The 16,104-nt window shown below is 43.9% G+C and overlaps 1 protein-coding gene across 2 annotated transcripts in view; it reads left to right on the top strand.

The window, feature by feature from the left end:
* Positions 1-16,085, top strand: part of CCDC85C (coiled-coil domain containing 85C) — a 112,437-nt gene extending 96,352 nt beyond the window's left edge. For both annotated transcript variants that reach the window (XM_059473572.1, XM_059473571.1), the window contains exons 4-6: positions 4,079-4,174; positions 10,759-10,857; positions 12,333-16,085. In XM_059473572.1, coding sequence (XP_059329555.1) covers positions 4,079-4,174; positions 10,759-10,857; positions 12,333-12,422 — 285 coding nt within the window. In that variant the 3' untranslated portion in view covers positions 12,423-16,085. The remainder of the gene's footprint in view (positions 1-4,078; positions 4,175-10,758; positions 10,858-12,332) is intronic.
* Positions 16,086-16,104: the final 19 nt, after the last annotated feature.

Genomic DNA, 16,104 nt, shown 5'->3' with positions numbered 1-16,104 from the left:
TGAGGAGGCTTGGGATGGGTCACACACAGCTCCACAGCCTCTGGTTCCCTGGGACTTTTGCTTCTTAAGGAGAGCTACCTTTGGGTCTCAGAGGTGCAGTGGTTGATAAACCCTGTGCATGAGGAGGAAAGGTGCTTCCCTATACCCCTCTCCTTAATTAGGCATTACCTTAATTAGGCAATCTCACTGCTGGGCAGCTCTTCCTCTGCTGGGGTGACTGGCTGTGGCTGCAGCTGGAAGTGGTATGCTGTTTCTCAACATCTCTGTTATAAATTTTAATGGCATTTTTGGTGACTTCTGAGCAGTCTTGTAGCACCATTCATTTATATAATTACATAATGCCTCAGCCATGTGTCTGAGGGTGGAGAGTAAACCACCTCTGAACTACCAAACACTATAAAAACCTGGCAAGTGGAAAAGCCATATGTGCATCTAATACAGAGACTGCACGTTCGACAAAAGCAGACGGGGAGAGGAAACTGAGAGTGACACTTGCCTCAGAACACACCATGTTGCTTTTTGCCTATATGGACAATTTCTACTTCTTAGGATGTAACCAGATTAACCTTGCTATTATTGTCTGCCAGGGTGCTGAGTCAGTGGTGTTCCTGTGCCTGTGGAAATGTCAGCTGTAGGGAACAGGAAGGGCATGGGTTTCTGCAGTGGTGGGGCTCCTCAGATTAGCTGAGTTGGAGTGCTGGGGTGCAGCTGTGGGAATTCTTGCCTACAGTTTCCAAATGCATCTGTTCTAGGCATGAGGAATCTCCTCCATCTGTGCAGTTTTACTTACTACTTAAACACTGACTTCTTGAGGTTTTGCCTGCCCTACTTCCAACCTCCTGTCTCAAATCTCTGGTTCCCTCTCCTCTGCATTTCACCTCAATGGATTTCCTGCTGGGTAAAATACACATCCTCCTCTTCCTTCCCATTCCCTCCCTTCTCCCACTGCTGGCAGTTTTCCAATATAGCAACCTTGACCTTTTCTCCAATTCCTTCCATTTCCTCCTCTTCAGCTAACACTGTTGGTGAACTCTGCCCGTTTTCCTCTCCTCCATCCTCCAAAGGCTGGCCATGCATCCTGCTGGATATGTTGTCACTTCTTTCCTTGCTGACTGCAGTTCTGGCCTCCTTTATGTGTGCCTCTGTGCAGGAAGCTGATAGGAGTTTGGCTGAAGCTTTTTTTCTTTTTTGTGAACCACATGAAATCAGTGGGAATGAAGCACCAACCCCTTTAAAAATGCTGACTGTCTGTGTGTCTGGGAAGAGCCTTCCCTGGGGGTGCAGCTGCACAAGAAGCTCTGCCTGCAGTGATGAACATGAAGCCACCCTTAGCCATGTGTGTATTTTGCTGGGTGCATCCCAAAGCTGCAGAGATTGCATTGCTGCCAAATATTGCACCCCCAAAGACTGGGGATGTTGGTGAGATCCTTGCTTGCTCCCCCACCTTCTTCACAGGTGTGTTTGACCTTTTGTAGCACCAGCCTGGCATGGTGGGGAGCTCTCTGTGGCCTGGAGCAATGGCTCAATGGCATGGCCATGGTTCACTCAGCATTGATGATGATGGCACTCAGCAATTTGGAGATCTCTTTCTGCTGGCTGGGGCTTTTGACTTCTAAGGATCAAGGATCATGCCTATTTTAGAAATGAAGCAATCTGTCACTTTGACTACAAGGTTTGGGTCTACCTCTTTTGCTGCATTTCTCATCCTTTATAAAGTTATTTTTCCCTTCATCAGTCAAATTCTCTACCTGTGTTCAGGGGCCACTCAGTTGAGTGCCTTTGTCTGAGAAGGAAGGTGACCCTGTGAATGCTTTTTGTGTGATATAATATATCCAGTGTATCACTGTGTTTGCAAGAATGCTTTTATCTTGTCAGTATGGTGATTGGTTAAGTACGATCAAGCTCTTTAGAAAAAAACATTTCTCTCTAATCATTTTTGTTTCATTTGTATTCTGTAATAACTTTGAGAGTGATTGTGATCATGGAAGTGCTTTGTAGCTCATTAGTGCCTTCAGTTATGTGAGGAGAAGCTGCTGCTGTCTTTCATATGGGAGACCTCGTGATCTACTCTAGTTTGGCCAAGAAACTGTATTTAAAATGTTGTCAGCAGCAATATCCAGCAGAATTCCTTTAAACTTTGTTATATTACTCCCAACTCCAAAGAGATATTAGATGTTAGACCTTTGTTTGGCATTTCCTGTGCTAGTTCTGAAGAGGGCCATGGGAGAAGATCCGTATCAAGTATGACCACAAATTCCTGAATATTCTTCTTTCTTTTGTCATGAAGCTGCTCATTTATGGAAAGAAAGGACTCTGTTGCATTTACCAGCCCTGTGAGAAGTTTGTACCCCATTTTGCAGCTGTAGACTGGCTGGATCCAGTCCCTAGTGCTCCCCTCAGCCTCTGGCTTTTCTGTCTGATGTTATGGATGGGGTGGCTGAGGATGTGTCCCCAGATGGCCAAGCTGTAACACTCTGCCCCTAGGTCCAGAATCGTGTGAGTGCCTCTGCTTTTTCAGGCTGTTAAATAACCTTAGAGAATTTCTGTGGGGTTAGTAAGTCTAACTTTCCTTTTCTGTGATGCCACCCCTCTGCAAAGGAACTTTGTGTATCACCTGTAACTCAGTTCATGAAGGTTGCTATTTTGAGTGAATGGCTGTTGGTCATGGCATGGGTTAGGCACAGATCTGTGGCCAGGGCTTGAAAGGCTCTGTGCTTTTTGTCTGTAGCCTAATGGATTAGCCCAACTTTTCCTTTTTAACATGCCACAAATGCTTTTAGGAGTAAAAAGGCTCCTACAACTTAAAACATTTGGAAGAATGAGAGCTGAGAAAGTGCCCCATCCATTGGTTCTCCTTTGCTGTAAAAGTGGCGAGGCTCTGGCACTGGTTGCCCAGAGAAGCTGTGGATCCCTCCCTGGAAGTGTTCAAGGCCAGGCTGGGTGGGACTTCAGGCAGCCTCCTTTAGTGGAAGGTTCCCTGCCCATGGCAGGGGCTTGGAACTAGAGGATCTTTAGGGTCCCTTCCAACCCAAACCATTCTGTATTTCTATTATTCTGTGATTCTTCTGGCACAACTAACTTGCTGGCCTTGGTATGGAAGGCAAAATGATGAGACAAAGCATAAAAATGCTGTGTTTTTAAACCAGGGAAGAGGTGAATGGAGTGCCTCGTGTGTTGTGTGTGAAAGCATTCCTGTGATGGTGCTACATGCTGCTCTGCCATCCCAATTTGCTTTCAGAGGCCCCCAAGTATAATAATTCTTTGTGTTTCCTAAAGGATGTGAAAGCTAAATACAAGTTTGGTCAATGATTTCATTGTTGATTTCTCCTGGAGTTACAAAGCAATGCAAAAATATTAGGACAGGCAGGGTGCATCTCACTGAATAAAGATATTGTGTCTCTCATAATTCAAGCTGGATGCCTGTAGAAAAAGGAAAGCCCTATGAAAAATGCTTACAAGGCTGGTTGGACAGTAGAAATCTTTTGTAAAATGTAATTTCGGCATCGTTCCCACTGGAATCCTTCATGCAGGAGGACTGGCCAGCATTTTGGAAACAAACCCAGCCAACATTAGATTTGGACATCTGCTTGTTTTAAGGTTGCTTTCACAATTTTCTCTGTAGCTGAAGATGGGTACTTGATGTCAATGTGGAAGCACTGCCAGAGAAGCAATGAAGTTATGCCAACTGTTTCTTTCATGAGCACAGCTTCTTAGAAATGACTGTTTGATGCTGGAAAATCTTCTTGTTTGCATTGCTCCCATGTTTAGAAGGATGGGTACTGTTTGATCTTGTCCTTGTGGAAAGCTATCCTAAATGAACAAAAAATGTTTCTTGAATAAATTTAGATTTAAACCAGGGTGATCTCCTGCCTGAACACATCTAGACTGAGTGCTGGTACTTAAATAGTGTCAAATCAAGTGACTTGTGAGGAAGGAGTAGTGGTGTCCTTTGTCTCTGAAGGTGGCTGAGGGGATTAAATTTGAGACAAGCTAGTGGTCAAATTTTCTGAATCTTTTATTTATCCTTACTTAAATCCCCCAAAGGGGAGTTAACACATATCTTATGTGGTTTCCACAGGGACCAGCTCGCATGGCATCTGACCTTGCACCTTCCCCTGCAGCAGGGTATGTCCCTGTGGGGCAGAAGCCAGAGGCTGTGGTGCATGCTATGAAGGTAAGGCTGTGTGGGGCACTGGGGTGTCAGAGCTGGGCATTGCCCCTGCTTGTGGGAACAGCTGAGCACAGAAATTGATACACAGGCAGCATGTTGGTAACCAGCACCTGTATCATGATGAATAAGCATTGCTTCTTAAAATAGTTGCAGAGCTAAGCAAGATTATGCACAGCTATTTTTTGGGGGTTGGAAGCCTCCAATAAAAGCTGCTGATGCTGAAGGTGTTGGTTGCCCTTTGTTTTCATCAGCCCTGTGTAAACTGGGGCGCTGGGGTGACAGTGGTGACCAAAATGCTGTTTTAAAAAGGGACACAAAACCTGCATTTCCTCATATATTTTGTTATTGAAAATCCTGCAGCACTCTTCAAAGGAGAAAGATTTTATTTTATGAAAATATACAACAAACAGTGTAGGATGTGCATCATCAGTAGGGATTAAGTCAGGACCATTCACAGTGGGACCATGGGAGACTGGTAGGGGAGTTAAAGGAGAAAACTTGTGATTTCACAGCAGCTTTCAGGTTCTAGTGACCATCCATTAGCAGAAAAAGTGTAATTCCCCAGTGCTACATGTTTAACTAGTTAAGCAAGATACTTCTGTGCTTCCTTCTAAAGCAAAAATCCTTTACAAGGTGCAATAGGGATGGCTGGGAAGTCCCTTAACTAAATTAGTCTTTGGTTGAAATATAGTGATTTATAGATTTGGATTTGCTGAAGCATTTTGTACGGGTTTAAAGAGATTACATCAACTCAAAGGAGAATTCCTGGATGGCTGCTCTGGAGCTCAGATCCCTATGGTCCTAGCTGGAAAAAAGGTCCAGCAGTGGCATCACCAGCTTGGATTATCTTAGACCTGGAGACAGATGCTTACAAAGCTCTTTGCTTTGTACCTTTCCACATCTGACACATAAATAAATGGCACAGATTTGCTTGTAGTTGTGATCCACAAATTCCTAAATTTTATAATTTTTAGTGTTTCTGTCTTAGTATATCATGCCTGTCCAGGGTCTCTTGGCTCCAGCACAGATATTGTGATGGTGGTGGTGATGGTAAAACCAACAAATGTCAGGAGAAGCAGTAGTAGTGTGGCTGGCAAGGATATTGGTTCCACTGGGCACTTGCCAGATCCCAGGAGGATTTGAATTAATGCCACTATTTCTCAAGTAGCTATTAAAGGCAAGACAAGTTTGATTTCATTTGGATCTAATTAGAATTTAAATTATAAATGATCCTTCAAATTGAAAATCTCTTGATTTTTCAGCTTTCTTGAGACTTTATACATCCAAATTGTATAACCCCTATTGATTGATTGTATAACTCCTTAAGAGGAGGATATCCAGCATGGCCAAGGATTAAGAAATACCTTTAGCACAGTTTTTGCTTGTTCCCAAAGGAGCTGACCACACAAGTGGCAGTTCACTTGCTGCCATATATTTGTCCTGTGTTTTCCAACAAGTTTCTTCTTTGCTTGTTGTGAGTGGCTCTGTGCTATGAGAAAGCTCCATCCTGTACTATGCTGCAATGTGCTTGTGGGTGACATTTCTCCTCTGTGTGTATAGATATATACATATATTTATATATATATATACATACTGATGGATCTGCTGAACTGTTGCCTTGCAGAATGTTGCAAACCCATGGGAACCTTTGTTTTTCTCTCACTTTGCATTGATTTGTCTTTGATTGCATTTGATCATCAAAGCTCTGATGCAGTCCAGACTACTGCTGTTGGCTTTTTCTTCCCAGTCTGTGGAGTTCATACCTTTCTGCTCCTCTCTTCATTGCTTTTGGCAAGGTGGTGGTGAGGGATAGTACTAAGCAGAGCTGGTAGTGTTTTTAAATTACAAGATCAAATACTTCTAAATTGATTATGATCATATTCTGGGGAGCAGTTAGTTTCCTATTTGCTTTAGGAATTGCAGGACTGAATTTCTCACTAAGGGCAAGAAACATAAATGGTTTTAAGATATGATTTGATAAGTATATGAAAAGGATTGAAAATTAATAAGGAAGATTCACGGAAGCTGGAAATTAAGTTTGGAAAGTCTGGTGCAGTGATTCATTTAAAGGAATTGAAAGGAACTTGGATGGTTGTTTGCACATATTAGTAATCCCTCTGCTTCAGAGCTTTGTGGATTCCTAGGAAGGGCTAGAAGAAATTCAGGAGAAATTCTCCTCTTCGACATCATAGTTTGTCTGGTGAGGTGCATTTGTCTGTCTCCAAAACCCTGGAATCTGTCATGGCTTGAGTCAGGGAGCAGGTGACACAGCAGTCACATCTCATGGGGCATGAATGATCCCCCCAATGTGTTCTGCTCACTCACTTGAGGTTGAAAATGTTCTCACATCTGAGGTGAGGAGGAAATTCTCCTGTAGGCCAGTGTGGCGCAGAGGGATGAGGAGGTGTCTGTTTTTCCATCCTGTGGCCCACTTCCAGGGATCATCTGGAAACCGAAAGCCTGAGGAATCTGGTCATGGTCTCAATCTCTCCTCTCCCTTGTGGCACAGTTAAATAGTTGGTAGGTGCTGGTCTCCAGCTGCAGACCTATTTTGCCATGCCATGCTGTAGCAGATGGATAGGTGTTATTTGCCCCCTGCAGAACTGGGCAGCTTTTCCAGTGGCAGCCCTGCACGTGGGAAGGTGGATGCAGCTGCTGCCTTGCACCCTCACCTCCTGTGGCACAGATCATGGCTCTCTCTTGAGAAGAGAGCAGCTACAAATGAGACTTTGTGCTTTGGCTTTGTACCACAGCAGATATTGGAAGAGACACTGCTTGGTTGAGAAAGGGAGTGCTTATGGCTCAGCAGGCCAGTTCCTTACTGCAAGAACAGGCAAGGAGAGATGGAAAGGGGAATATGATCAAGGGGATGGAGCACCTCTCCTGCGAAGAAAGGCTGAGGGTGTTTGGGTTGGAAAAGAGAAGGCTCCAGAGGCACCCTGTAGCACCTTCCAGTCCTGTAAAGGAGGCTCATAAAAAAGAGGGAGAGGGACTTTTATGTCACATAGTGACAGGACAAGAGGCAGTGGTTTTAAACTGAAAGAAGGCAGGTTTAGATTATCTGTGGGGAAGGAATTCTTTACTGTGAGAGTGGTGAGGCACTGGCACAGGTTGTCCAGAGAAGCTGTGAATGCTCCATCCCTGGAAGTGTTCAGGGCCAGACTGGATGGCGATCTGAGCAAACTGCTCTAATGGATGGCGTCCATGCCAAACCATTCTATTATTCCATGATTCTGTGCAGTTCTGCTCCACTTGTCTTGTGGAACACCTGCATGCAAGCCTGTCCACCAGTGATGAGGCTGCAAGGATGTGGCTCCCAGCAAAAGCCACTGAGGGACTGTCCACTCCACATGGATCTGCAGGGCCTCTGTCTGCCCCCACATACATAATATCCCCTGGGCTTTTTCCTTGGGATTTTCTACCAGCTAAATTCTATCTGTGTGGCTGAAGTACTGCCTGCAATTTAGCACAGGTTCTTCCTTGAGCATGTTTAGGATTTTCTTTATTTTTCCTTCTGAAATAGTTTTGTTTGTTTGCACCTACTAAATAAGGAGCAAGATGACAGGTTGGCACTCCTAACAGCTGTTTTTGCTAACAAGAATAAAAGGTACATATGCTACAGCTCACTATCTCACTGAACATCAAAGCACTTTTCTTAGGAGCTGAGCAAACCTGCTAAAGACGTGGGGAGGTGATGAGGAGACAAATGTAGAAGAATGACATTTAGCCTGTAGCCCAGCTGCCCCCACAGCAGCAGCCTGGACCTTTTCCATGCACTCTGAGCCGTCAAGCAGGTGATCATCACTCCCACTAATTGTGGACAAGATGGGATTTGGCCTTCCAAAACTTGGGAAAAATCCTAGCAGGGCATAGGGACTGTTCCCTTGCTGAAGTGGGATGTTTCCCAGTGCTGTGTCCAGCTGACTTATGAAGCAAGAAAATTAGTGAGGTTTGCACAATTTGGGAAGTATCCCTCAATTTCAGCGTGCTTTGTGTTGCAGAAACGAATACCTCAATTTTCAGGTTCCCTTCCAAAGCTTTACTGCTGCCATTCAGACTCTTTACTACTGTCATTCAGACTCTTTAGTGGTGATTTTTAGAGTGAATATTTGTTTTTAAAATATATTTGGCTATATGGGGTCAGTACAGCAAGTCAGAAGGCATGTGGCATATCAGGTGACTTTGAGGTGACACTGTCTGGCTCACAGACATCAGTGTGGTCTCAAAGAACACTGAGGTGTTCCTCAGTTTATTTATCAGCAGGGAAAATGCCAGAGAAGCCAGCATGCCCACTGAGAGCTAGGTCAGAGTTGTTTTTGGGAGTAACTTCCCTGTGCAGGAGAGCAGCATTTCCCACTCCAGCCCCATGCCTGAGCAGGGCAGGCTGCTCTCACTGCTGGCATTTTACCCAGGGAGACCACAAAGGGAGATCACCAAGGGCTGCTGTGTCAGCAAAGGGCCCAGTGCTGTCACTGCAGCGTGATGAAAAGCAAAAAGCAGGGGATGGCATGAGCCCCTTAGAGCCTGGGGTGCATTTGTGTGTTTCCTTCAGGCTCCTGGGCTGAGGGGTGGCAGAAAGCACAGGAGGACACACCCCAGTTTCCTAGACCCTCACTGAATGCACAGTCCTTGAACTTTACTGATCCAGAGGTAGCTGATGTGGAGGCATGTTTGTATTCCCCAGTGCTGTAACTGGAGGAACATTAACCTGCTCCTTCTAAACAGCTGAGGAGGCATCTGGCAGGGTCTGAGAATAGCTGGGGCTGGGTCAGCACTAAGGAAAGGCCTTCCTGTCTTTCTTCAGGAGGTTATTCCACTCTTCAGAGTGTATTTTCTGCCAACATGCCTTTCCTGGATAGGCTGTTGCATTTTATCACTATGAATCCCATTTTCCCATACCCAAGATGCTAACACATCTTTACCAAGTGCCTAGCCAGACATGGGTTGAGCCTGGGAAGCAGGATGATTTCCAGGGTAAATGAGATTCAGAAATGAAATACAAACATAACTTCCATCTGATCATCGTTCAGCTCCAGCTCTGGCTGGGTAACACTATTAAAAGACATTTCCACTGAAGGAAATAATATGCTGTGCCACCTTTTCACACCTCCTGGGCTAAGGAATGTGGGTTTAGTTTGAGCACAAGTTGTAGAAAAACAGTTTATTTTAGTCCTCTGAGACTCCTGTGCCTGCAGGATGGATGGCTGTGGGGAGCAGAGGCTGGGGCTGATGAGATCTTTAACCAACCCACCCCGTGGCTTCCTTGACTCTTGCCCTGTGGCCACAGGCAGTGTTTGGCTGCAGGCAGGCAGCCCTGTGCTCCCTGCCAGGCTGTGCTCCTGCAGGCTGTGCAGCCAGCTCTGCAAGCACACAGGCTCCAGACAGGCAAGTTCAATGTGTGAGTCCAGCTGGATCAATAATTAATTCCCTCCTCTTTAGCAGAAAATAGATGCTCTCTTTGTCAGCACGTACATGCTTTTTGCATCCCTCTTGCCCTTCCTCTCTTAGAATGGATGTGGATAATTCCTGTCTGTGCAGAGACTGGTCCCAAGTAGGCTGCAGGCCCTAGGAGAATGACCTATTTTTGTTTGTAACTCATTTGGAGTGCAGCAGGATTGCTGTGCTGAGGCAGACCTGGGGATAATCTTCCCTGGTATCCCATTTTGTGGAGCAGCCAGTGCTGTTCATCCCTCAGCAAAGGCTGAATCCCATCCTAGCATGGCTCTGTACCTCCCTGGGGCGTGTAGGAATATTTATTCACACAACTACACCTTGTTCATATTCCTGTGTGTGTGGATGCACAATGGTGAATGAGAGCACGTGGTGTTTGATGATGTTGGGTGGTTGCAGGATCTCTGCCCTGCACACTGAGCTGACCACCTGGCTCAGCACTGGTGAAGCTCTGGGTGAGGAGTGTTATGAGTGTGTAAATCAGCACAGAGGCAAGAATAAAACCTGGGGGCTCCTGTGCTGTGCCCACCTTGTGGGATGTGCCTGTCTGGAGGAACTGTCAGAATGCATGGGATGTGACAGAGGGGTATCCCTGGGGTCAGTGCTTCCAGCTGGAAAAGAAGGCTGCCTTTAGCTCCAGGCTAAAGTCTCCTTTTGTGATCAAAGGACGACAGCTGGGCACCTTCTCCCTGAAGGAGCTCTGTGAGGATGGCCAGGACAGTGGGGTGTGGCAGGGCAGGGCTGGCTCCCACTTGAGCTGCTCTGGAGGTTTGGGGTGTGGGCAGCCCATGGTGAGGGACAGCATCATGCTTGTTGGGGTGCTGCCTGGAAGGTGGGACTACCAGCAGCCCTCCTGGGAGAGAGACACTTGTGGGCACAAGCCACCTGCTGCCAATGGTTCCCAGGACTGGCAGCAGCCCCTCCATGAAGGTGGTGGGACAGAGGTGGTGGGACAGAGGCAGGACATGGCTGGGGGACAGGGAGGACAGAGGTGCCCAGCTTGATGTTACATTTGTCTTTGCTTGTCTTGAGGTTTTGTGAATCCTGCCAATTTAAATACTTGTTAATTATGTTCTTAGGGACACACATAACTGTTTGAGGATCATAATGGTTTTGTAATGCTGTTTTTTTTCTAGGTCCTTGAGGTCCATGAAAATTTGGACAGGCAAATGCAAGACAACTATGAGGAAGACCTAAGTGAAAAGGAGAAGGCAATTGTTCGTGAAATGTGCAATGTAAGAACTCCTCCCAGCAGCTCTTGGGGTTCCTTTTGTGGTCTTAAAAGTATGGAGGAACAGGGATCTGCTGCATGTAAGCCTTGTGAGGTCCATAGGCACAAGGGAAGAGTGTATGCTCTGCTGACCACAGTTTTGGGTAATCTGAGTGCCTTGTTCACTGCACAGAGCAGCCTTTGCTCAATAGATAGTTCCCACTTTGCTGCCTCCCTGCCGAGGAGAGCCCTGTTGGCAATTGTCTTCAACTGTGCCCTTAAGGACTCACTTTGGGTTAAGCAACAATTGCTTGCCTTGTTTGAAGCTGTACAGCTTGAACAGGTTTGAGTCCAAACCATGTGGTAATGTCAGAGGGAGAATCTTGTCTGGAGCCATTGAACAGCATCATGATGTGTGGGGTGCTTTAACTCTGCTGATGGTTTGGGCAGCCACACAGTTAACTGAGCTGGCCACATCCCATATGGTGAGTGCTGTGCCCTGCTGTGGCTGCTGCCATGGCATTGCCTCCAGCCTCAGAGCACCTTGGCCATGCTCTGGCTTTGAACACAAAGTTTGAGATTTCTGCTGGAACACAGCCTGAGCCCCCTGTCCTCTGCAGCTGGGGATGTGCTGTTCAATTGCCAGAGTAGGGAGGAGAATGCCTATGAGCCTTCTTTTTTTTTAGGTCCACATAAGAGGTGGGTCCAGGTGGCATCATTTAGTGCCTTCCAGCAGTTGAGAGAGGCCTGATGCTCTGTTTAAATTCTGAAACCCACCTTAACCCTAAAAGGAGGTGTGAACACGAGTGCACCTTGTCGAGCTGAATCAATGTGAGCATCTCCTATAAGTAAAGCAAAGAATAAATTAAAGCCTCCTTTTTAGGATATTTTGTCTGCTTAATTTCCCTTGTAGCTATGCTGGGGGAAAGGTAAAATACTGTAACTTCATCCTCCCAAACTGACTCATCTCTATTTGTCTATCATCAGCTGTTTTCTTTTTAAATATTCATTCCATGTAGATTCAAGGCAGCTATAAAGTTTTGTGCAGTTTATTTTTTATTTAAATAGTGGCCCTAGAGTGATAAAATGTATGTTTTTAGAAAGTCGTGTATATATAATTTTAATCATTATCTTTTTCATTATCTTTTCTGTTCATGGTAGCATCTTCTCTGTAAGCATGGCAGGGTTGACCTACCATTGAACTTATGTTCTGAATCTAGTGTATTTGTTTTGTACTATTACCCCAGGCAAAAACGGTTCTAATTTCAAGAGGGACTAATTAGAAAAATGCATCAATGGTTTCTTTCCTTGGAAACTGGTGCAAAGATGCCATCCAGTGTCCCTGCTGAGAACTGCAGCCCAGCTCTAGGAAAGGGCTGGTTTTGGCTTTCAGACTGCAATTAAAACAATATTGCTATTCCTCAGTGGCTTTGATGTTGGACTTTTTTTAAATTTTAATTCCTGTCTTTCTCTCCTCAAACCCTTTATTTTTTCTTGCAGGTTGTCTGGCGAAAGCTGGGTGATGCTGCGAGCTCCAAACCCTCCATCAGGCAACATCTGTCAGGAAACCAGTTCAAGGGTCCCTTGTAGGAACACTGTCCTGGCAACTGGAAGTGATGGATTCTGTGAAGACTAAAGAGGCAGAGCTCAGTGTTTCTGGCTGCCTGTTCTTTGGGAGTTGGGGTTGAGGTTTTTCAGGGTTTCTTTGTTTCTTTTTTTTTTCCAACTTTTTTTTTTTTTTTTTTTGTAACAATAGTGTAAATATGGCAGCTAAAGGCCTGATTTCCAGGCTGTGGTGCTCTGGAGCTACTGTTCACCGGGTAACCATCCAATAATGCCAGACTTGCATCATTTTTATTGTAGTTCAAACCTGCTTTGTTGTAATGATCTGTTTGTAGAACTAACTAACTCAAGAGAATTTCTAAGAGGAACAAGAAGAACCCTTAACCAGCGGAGAAGTCACCATTTGTATTGCTCCTGTCCACCTGCTTGTCTGTGATTCGTAGCCAGGTTAGTGGCTCCAGGCAGCCAAGGAAAATGCAATTCAAATTCCTTGGCTTACTGCCTGCCAAGTTCATGGGCTGCTGACACTTTTTTTGGAGGTCCTTGTTTTGAAGAATGACATGCAACTGTTTTCACAAAGCTCTGTGTAAAATACTGAGTGGCAAGCTAAAAACACTTGTACTGCCCCACTTTGTACGGTGGTACTCATCACACAAGTGTTCATAAAGGTTAAGACTCCATGTCAGGTGGTAATGAACAATTTTTCATGATCAAATGACACAAGATTTCTACAGATGTAATGTGAATGAAGTCACTTAGCCACACAACAGTATTCCCTACAAAATGGCAACACTTTTCTTGTAAAGCTTTCACTATGAAATAATTCAGCAGAAACTGCTATCCTGACAGTGCTTATGGCTTTCACAGGATCTTCAAAAGCAGCTCATCTTTCACATAGGAAGATTTGGGGTGGGTTTTTTTAATGTTCTTGCTGGATCCCTCACCTATAATGGTTCCTGTGTAAAGTAACCAAACAACAACCTTGCAGAGCTGAATAAAAACTCCATAAATGCAGGCTGTCAGGTGAGACTACTTCCTGCCATTCAAGCTTTATTTTTATTAATGAACCAAAACAAGTGGGTTTTGCTTCTTCAAATGGTTGTATATAAAACAATGGGACTTACATTTTGCTATTGTGGAGTAGCTGCCTGTGTAGTTGTAAGAATTTGACTCCCTCCTTTTCCAAGTTGTCACAGCAGCTGTCCCTGTATTTCATTAGCTGTTCTTTCCCAATAGTCCAAGGAAGTGGGGCTTCGTTATTAGAACTCATTGGTGTAAAATAATTTTAAAGACAGGCATGTGAAAAGATCAAAGCCTCCTCTTCAAAAGTTGCATTGATTTTAGTGATTAGTTATAGGATGTAATGACCTCAAACACCACTAATTTCTTTTTATTCCCTACAAGAATCAGTCAGAGCTACAGACAGCTGTATTAGGACAGGTTCTTCCTCTAAATTAATTTGTTCTACCAGTTGAGTTCTTGACTTGTGGTATTGTATTACATGGAGCACTGATACAATACCAAGGAAAGTATGTTGTTTATTATGAATTATGAAAGGTAATTGGTCCTGTGGTGTACAATAAACTACAGCTGCCTGGCTGAAGAATTTTGAGTGTCAGAGCTGAAACCTGTAACCAGTAAAAAAATAGAGAAGGAATACAACCAAAATACAAAATAACCAGTAAGAGTAAGCACCACTTCATTATTCATTGCAGAAATATAAATGTAACAGTTGAGTAGGTTATTTAAAAATAACCAAGAACCACCCCCAAAACACAAGTGCATACTCTCACTCACACACCCACCAGTAGATTATTTCCTACTACTGCTCAGTCAGTGAACACTGAGCTAGATAGCTCTCAGTCTAATAGTATTTACATCCCATGGAGTCTGGAAAAATCCATTCTAGAGTCTGACTGTCTCCTTTAAGCATCTTTAGAGGATTCTGGATTTCCTCCTCCTTGCTTTTTATTTTGACCTCCAGTTTCTAGTCACCATTGGTCGGTGATTATTTGTCTTCCTCCTGTACAATTTATACATTGAGATTTCTGTGACAGAAAAGGTGATGTAAAGCAGAGCATCATTATTCCTTAACATCTGAAGCCAAAACGAGGGTTACTTTAGTGTATCTGCTTGAAAGCCCATTTTAACTTTGGTGGCATCTGATTGCTGGATTAAGCAGAGAGTTGAAGTATATTTGGAACAAGGTTGACTTGTGTCAGTGAATTTAAACTAAAGCAACACAAGTGTTGCCAGCACTTGGAGAGAGTTAACTGTGTTCATGACATGCTTGCTATTTAAGGGGTATATGAGGCTTTTAGCAGGTCCTCCCACTAGACAAGAGCTATACTCATCAGATTACTAGTCTCACCACTATGTAATTCCCACTCAAATATTCCCTGCTCTCAAATCTCTCTCAAAATCTATTCATTGACTTCAAGCAAAGCTTGTTTGGTTCCACCTGCAGATCTCACCTACAAGGGAAACAGTGCTGCAGGTGAGTTCAATTAGCCCTGCAAATCCCGAAGAGCCACTTTATAGGGTAGCCAGCAGTTCAGCTGAACAAACTTCATACTCATAGGGTACTGCCCCTTTTCAGATTTTATTTATCATCTTCAATGTAAGATGCACATCACTGATTTTGCAGAAGAACATGGCAGTGCTGTACCTTGCAGTGTTACTGTTTGGGGGTTTTTAGGCCTGCCAATCTTCATACTTATTGCATTTGAGCTATAAAATGTCTTCCTGGGGTGAAATGATGCTCAATGACTTTACAGGATGACTTGGGTGCTGAATTTTCAGCTGTCTAAATAGAAATTTTATATGCATATTTAAATTCACTTACCTATGCGCTCAGTATTCAGTGAAAACTACCTGAGGAGTTTTGTACGTGAAGTTGGAGGGAAGCATCCCTTGCAATAGTGGCCATTAAATTCATATATTTGGGGCAATAGCCCAAGATAATTTCTTCAAGATTGAAGCCCTGGGTTCTGCAATCCTCTGGCAAAGAAAGCATCCACTGTTTACAAATGGACTTTGCTTGCTTAAGGAAAGTAAAATCACATCCTTGACTTTTGTTGGAGTGACTGGAGTAAGCAGTGTTTCCCTACCAGTTCATGAAATGCTGCAGTGTAACCAGCTTCAGTTGGCTCTTTGCACCTTGATAAGACTGCTGAGCACAACCTTGTTTGAGAATGGCACATTTTTATCCAAATATTAGATATTAAATGAAATCAGTGTTAAAGTGACCTTTTATCTTTCTAGAAGCTGGGGGGGAAGAGTACTACTGATCTTTTTCAAAGTGCATGACTGTAAAGTGATAAAATTGTATATTTTTCATAATGTGGGGAAAGTCTATTTGTGCTGCTTTAGAAATCAGTTGAAAGTTTGATTTCTGTTAAACCTGTGATCTTACAGCCCTGCTATATTTTCTGTATGATTTACAAAGAACTGGAAAAGTTAGCACCTGCTGTTGTGTATATAGCAAAATTCTTTAGACCTTAGCACGCGTTTTTACCTATTATTGAACCACTCTGGCTTTTTTGGGGAAGGAAAGTAATAGTACAGTTTTTTTTGATAATGTGTGTAAAACATTCTTTTAAAATATTTTAGTAAAAATGAAGTAAGAGATTGATTGTGATAGTGTATACTTCTAGCTGAATAAAATAAAATACATTCTTTTTAAATAAACTGATGAGTAAGATTTGGG

Source organism: Ammospiza nelsoni, chromosome 6 (genome assembly GCF_027579445.1).
Source record: "Ammospiza nelsoni isolate bAmmNel1 chromosome 6, bAmmNel1.pri, whole genome shotgun sequence".
Classification (NCBI taxonomy): domain Eukaryota; kingdom Metazoa; phylum Chordata; class Aves; order Passeriformes; family Passerellidae; genus Ammospiza; species Ammospiza nelsoni.
This window is presented reverse-complemented; position numbering and strand designations above follow the sequence as displayed.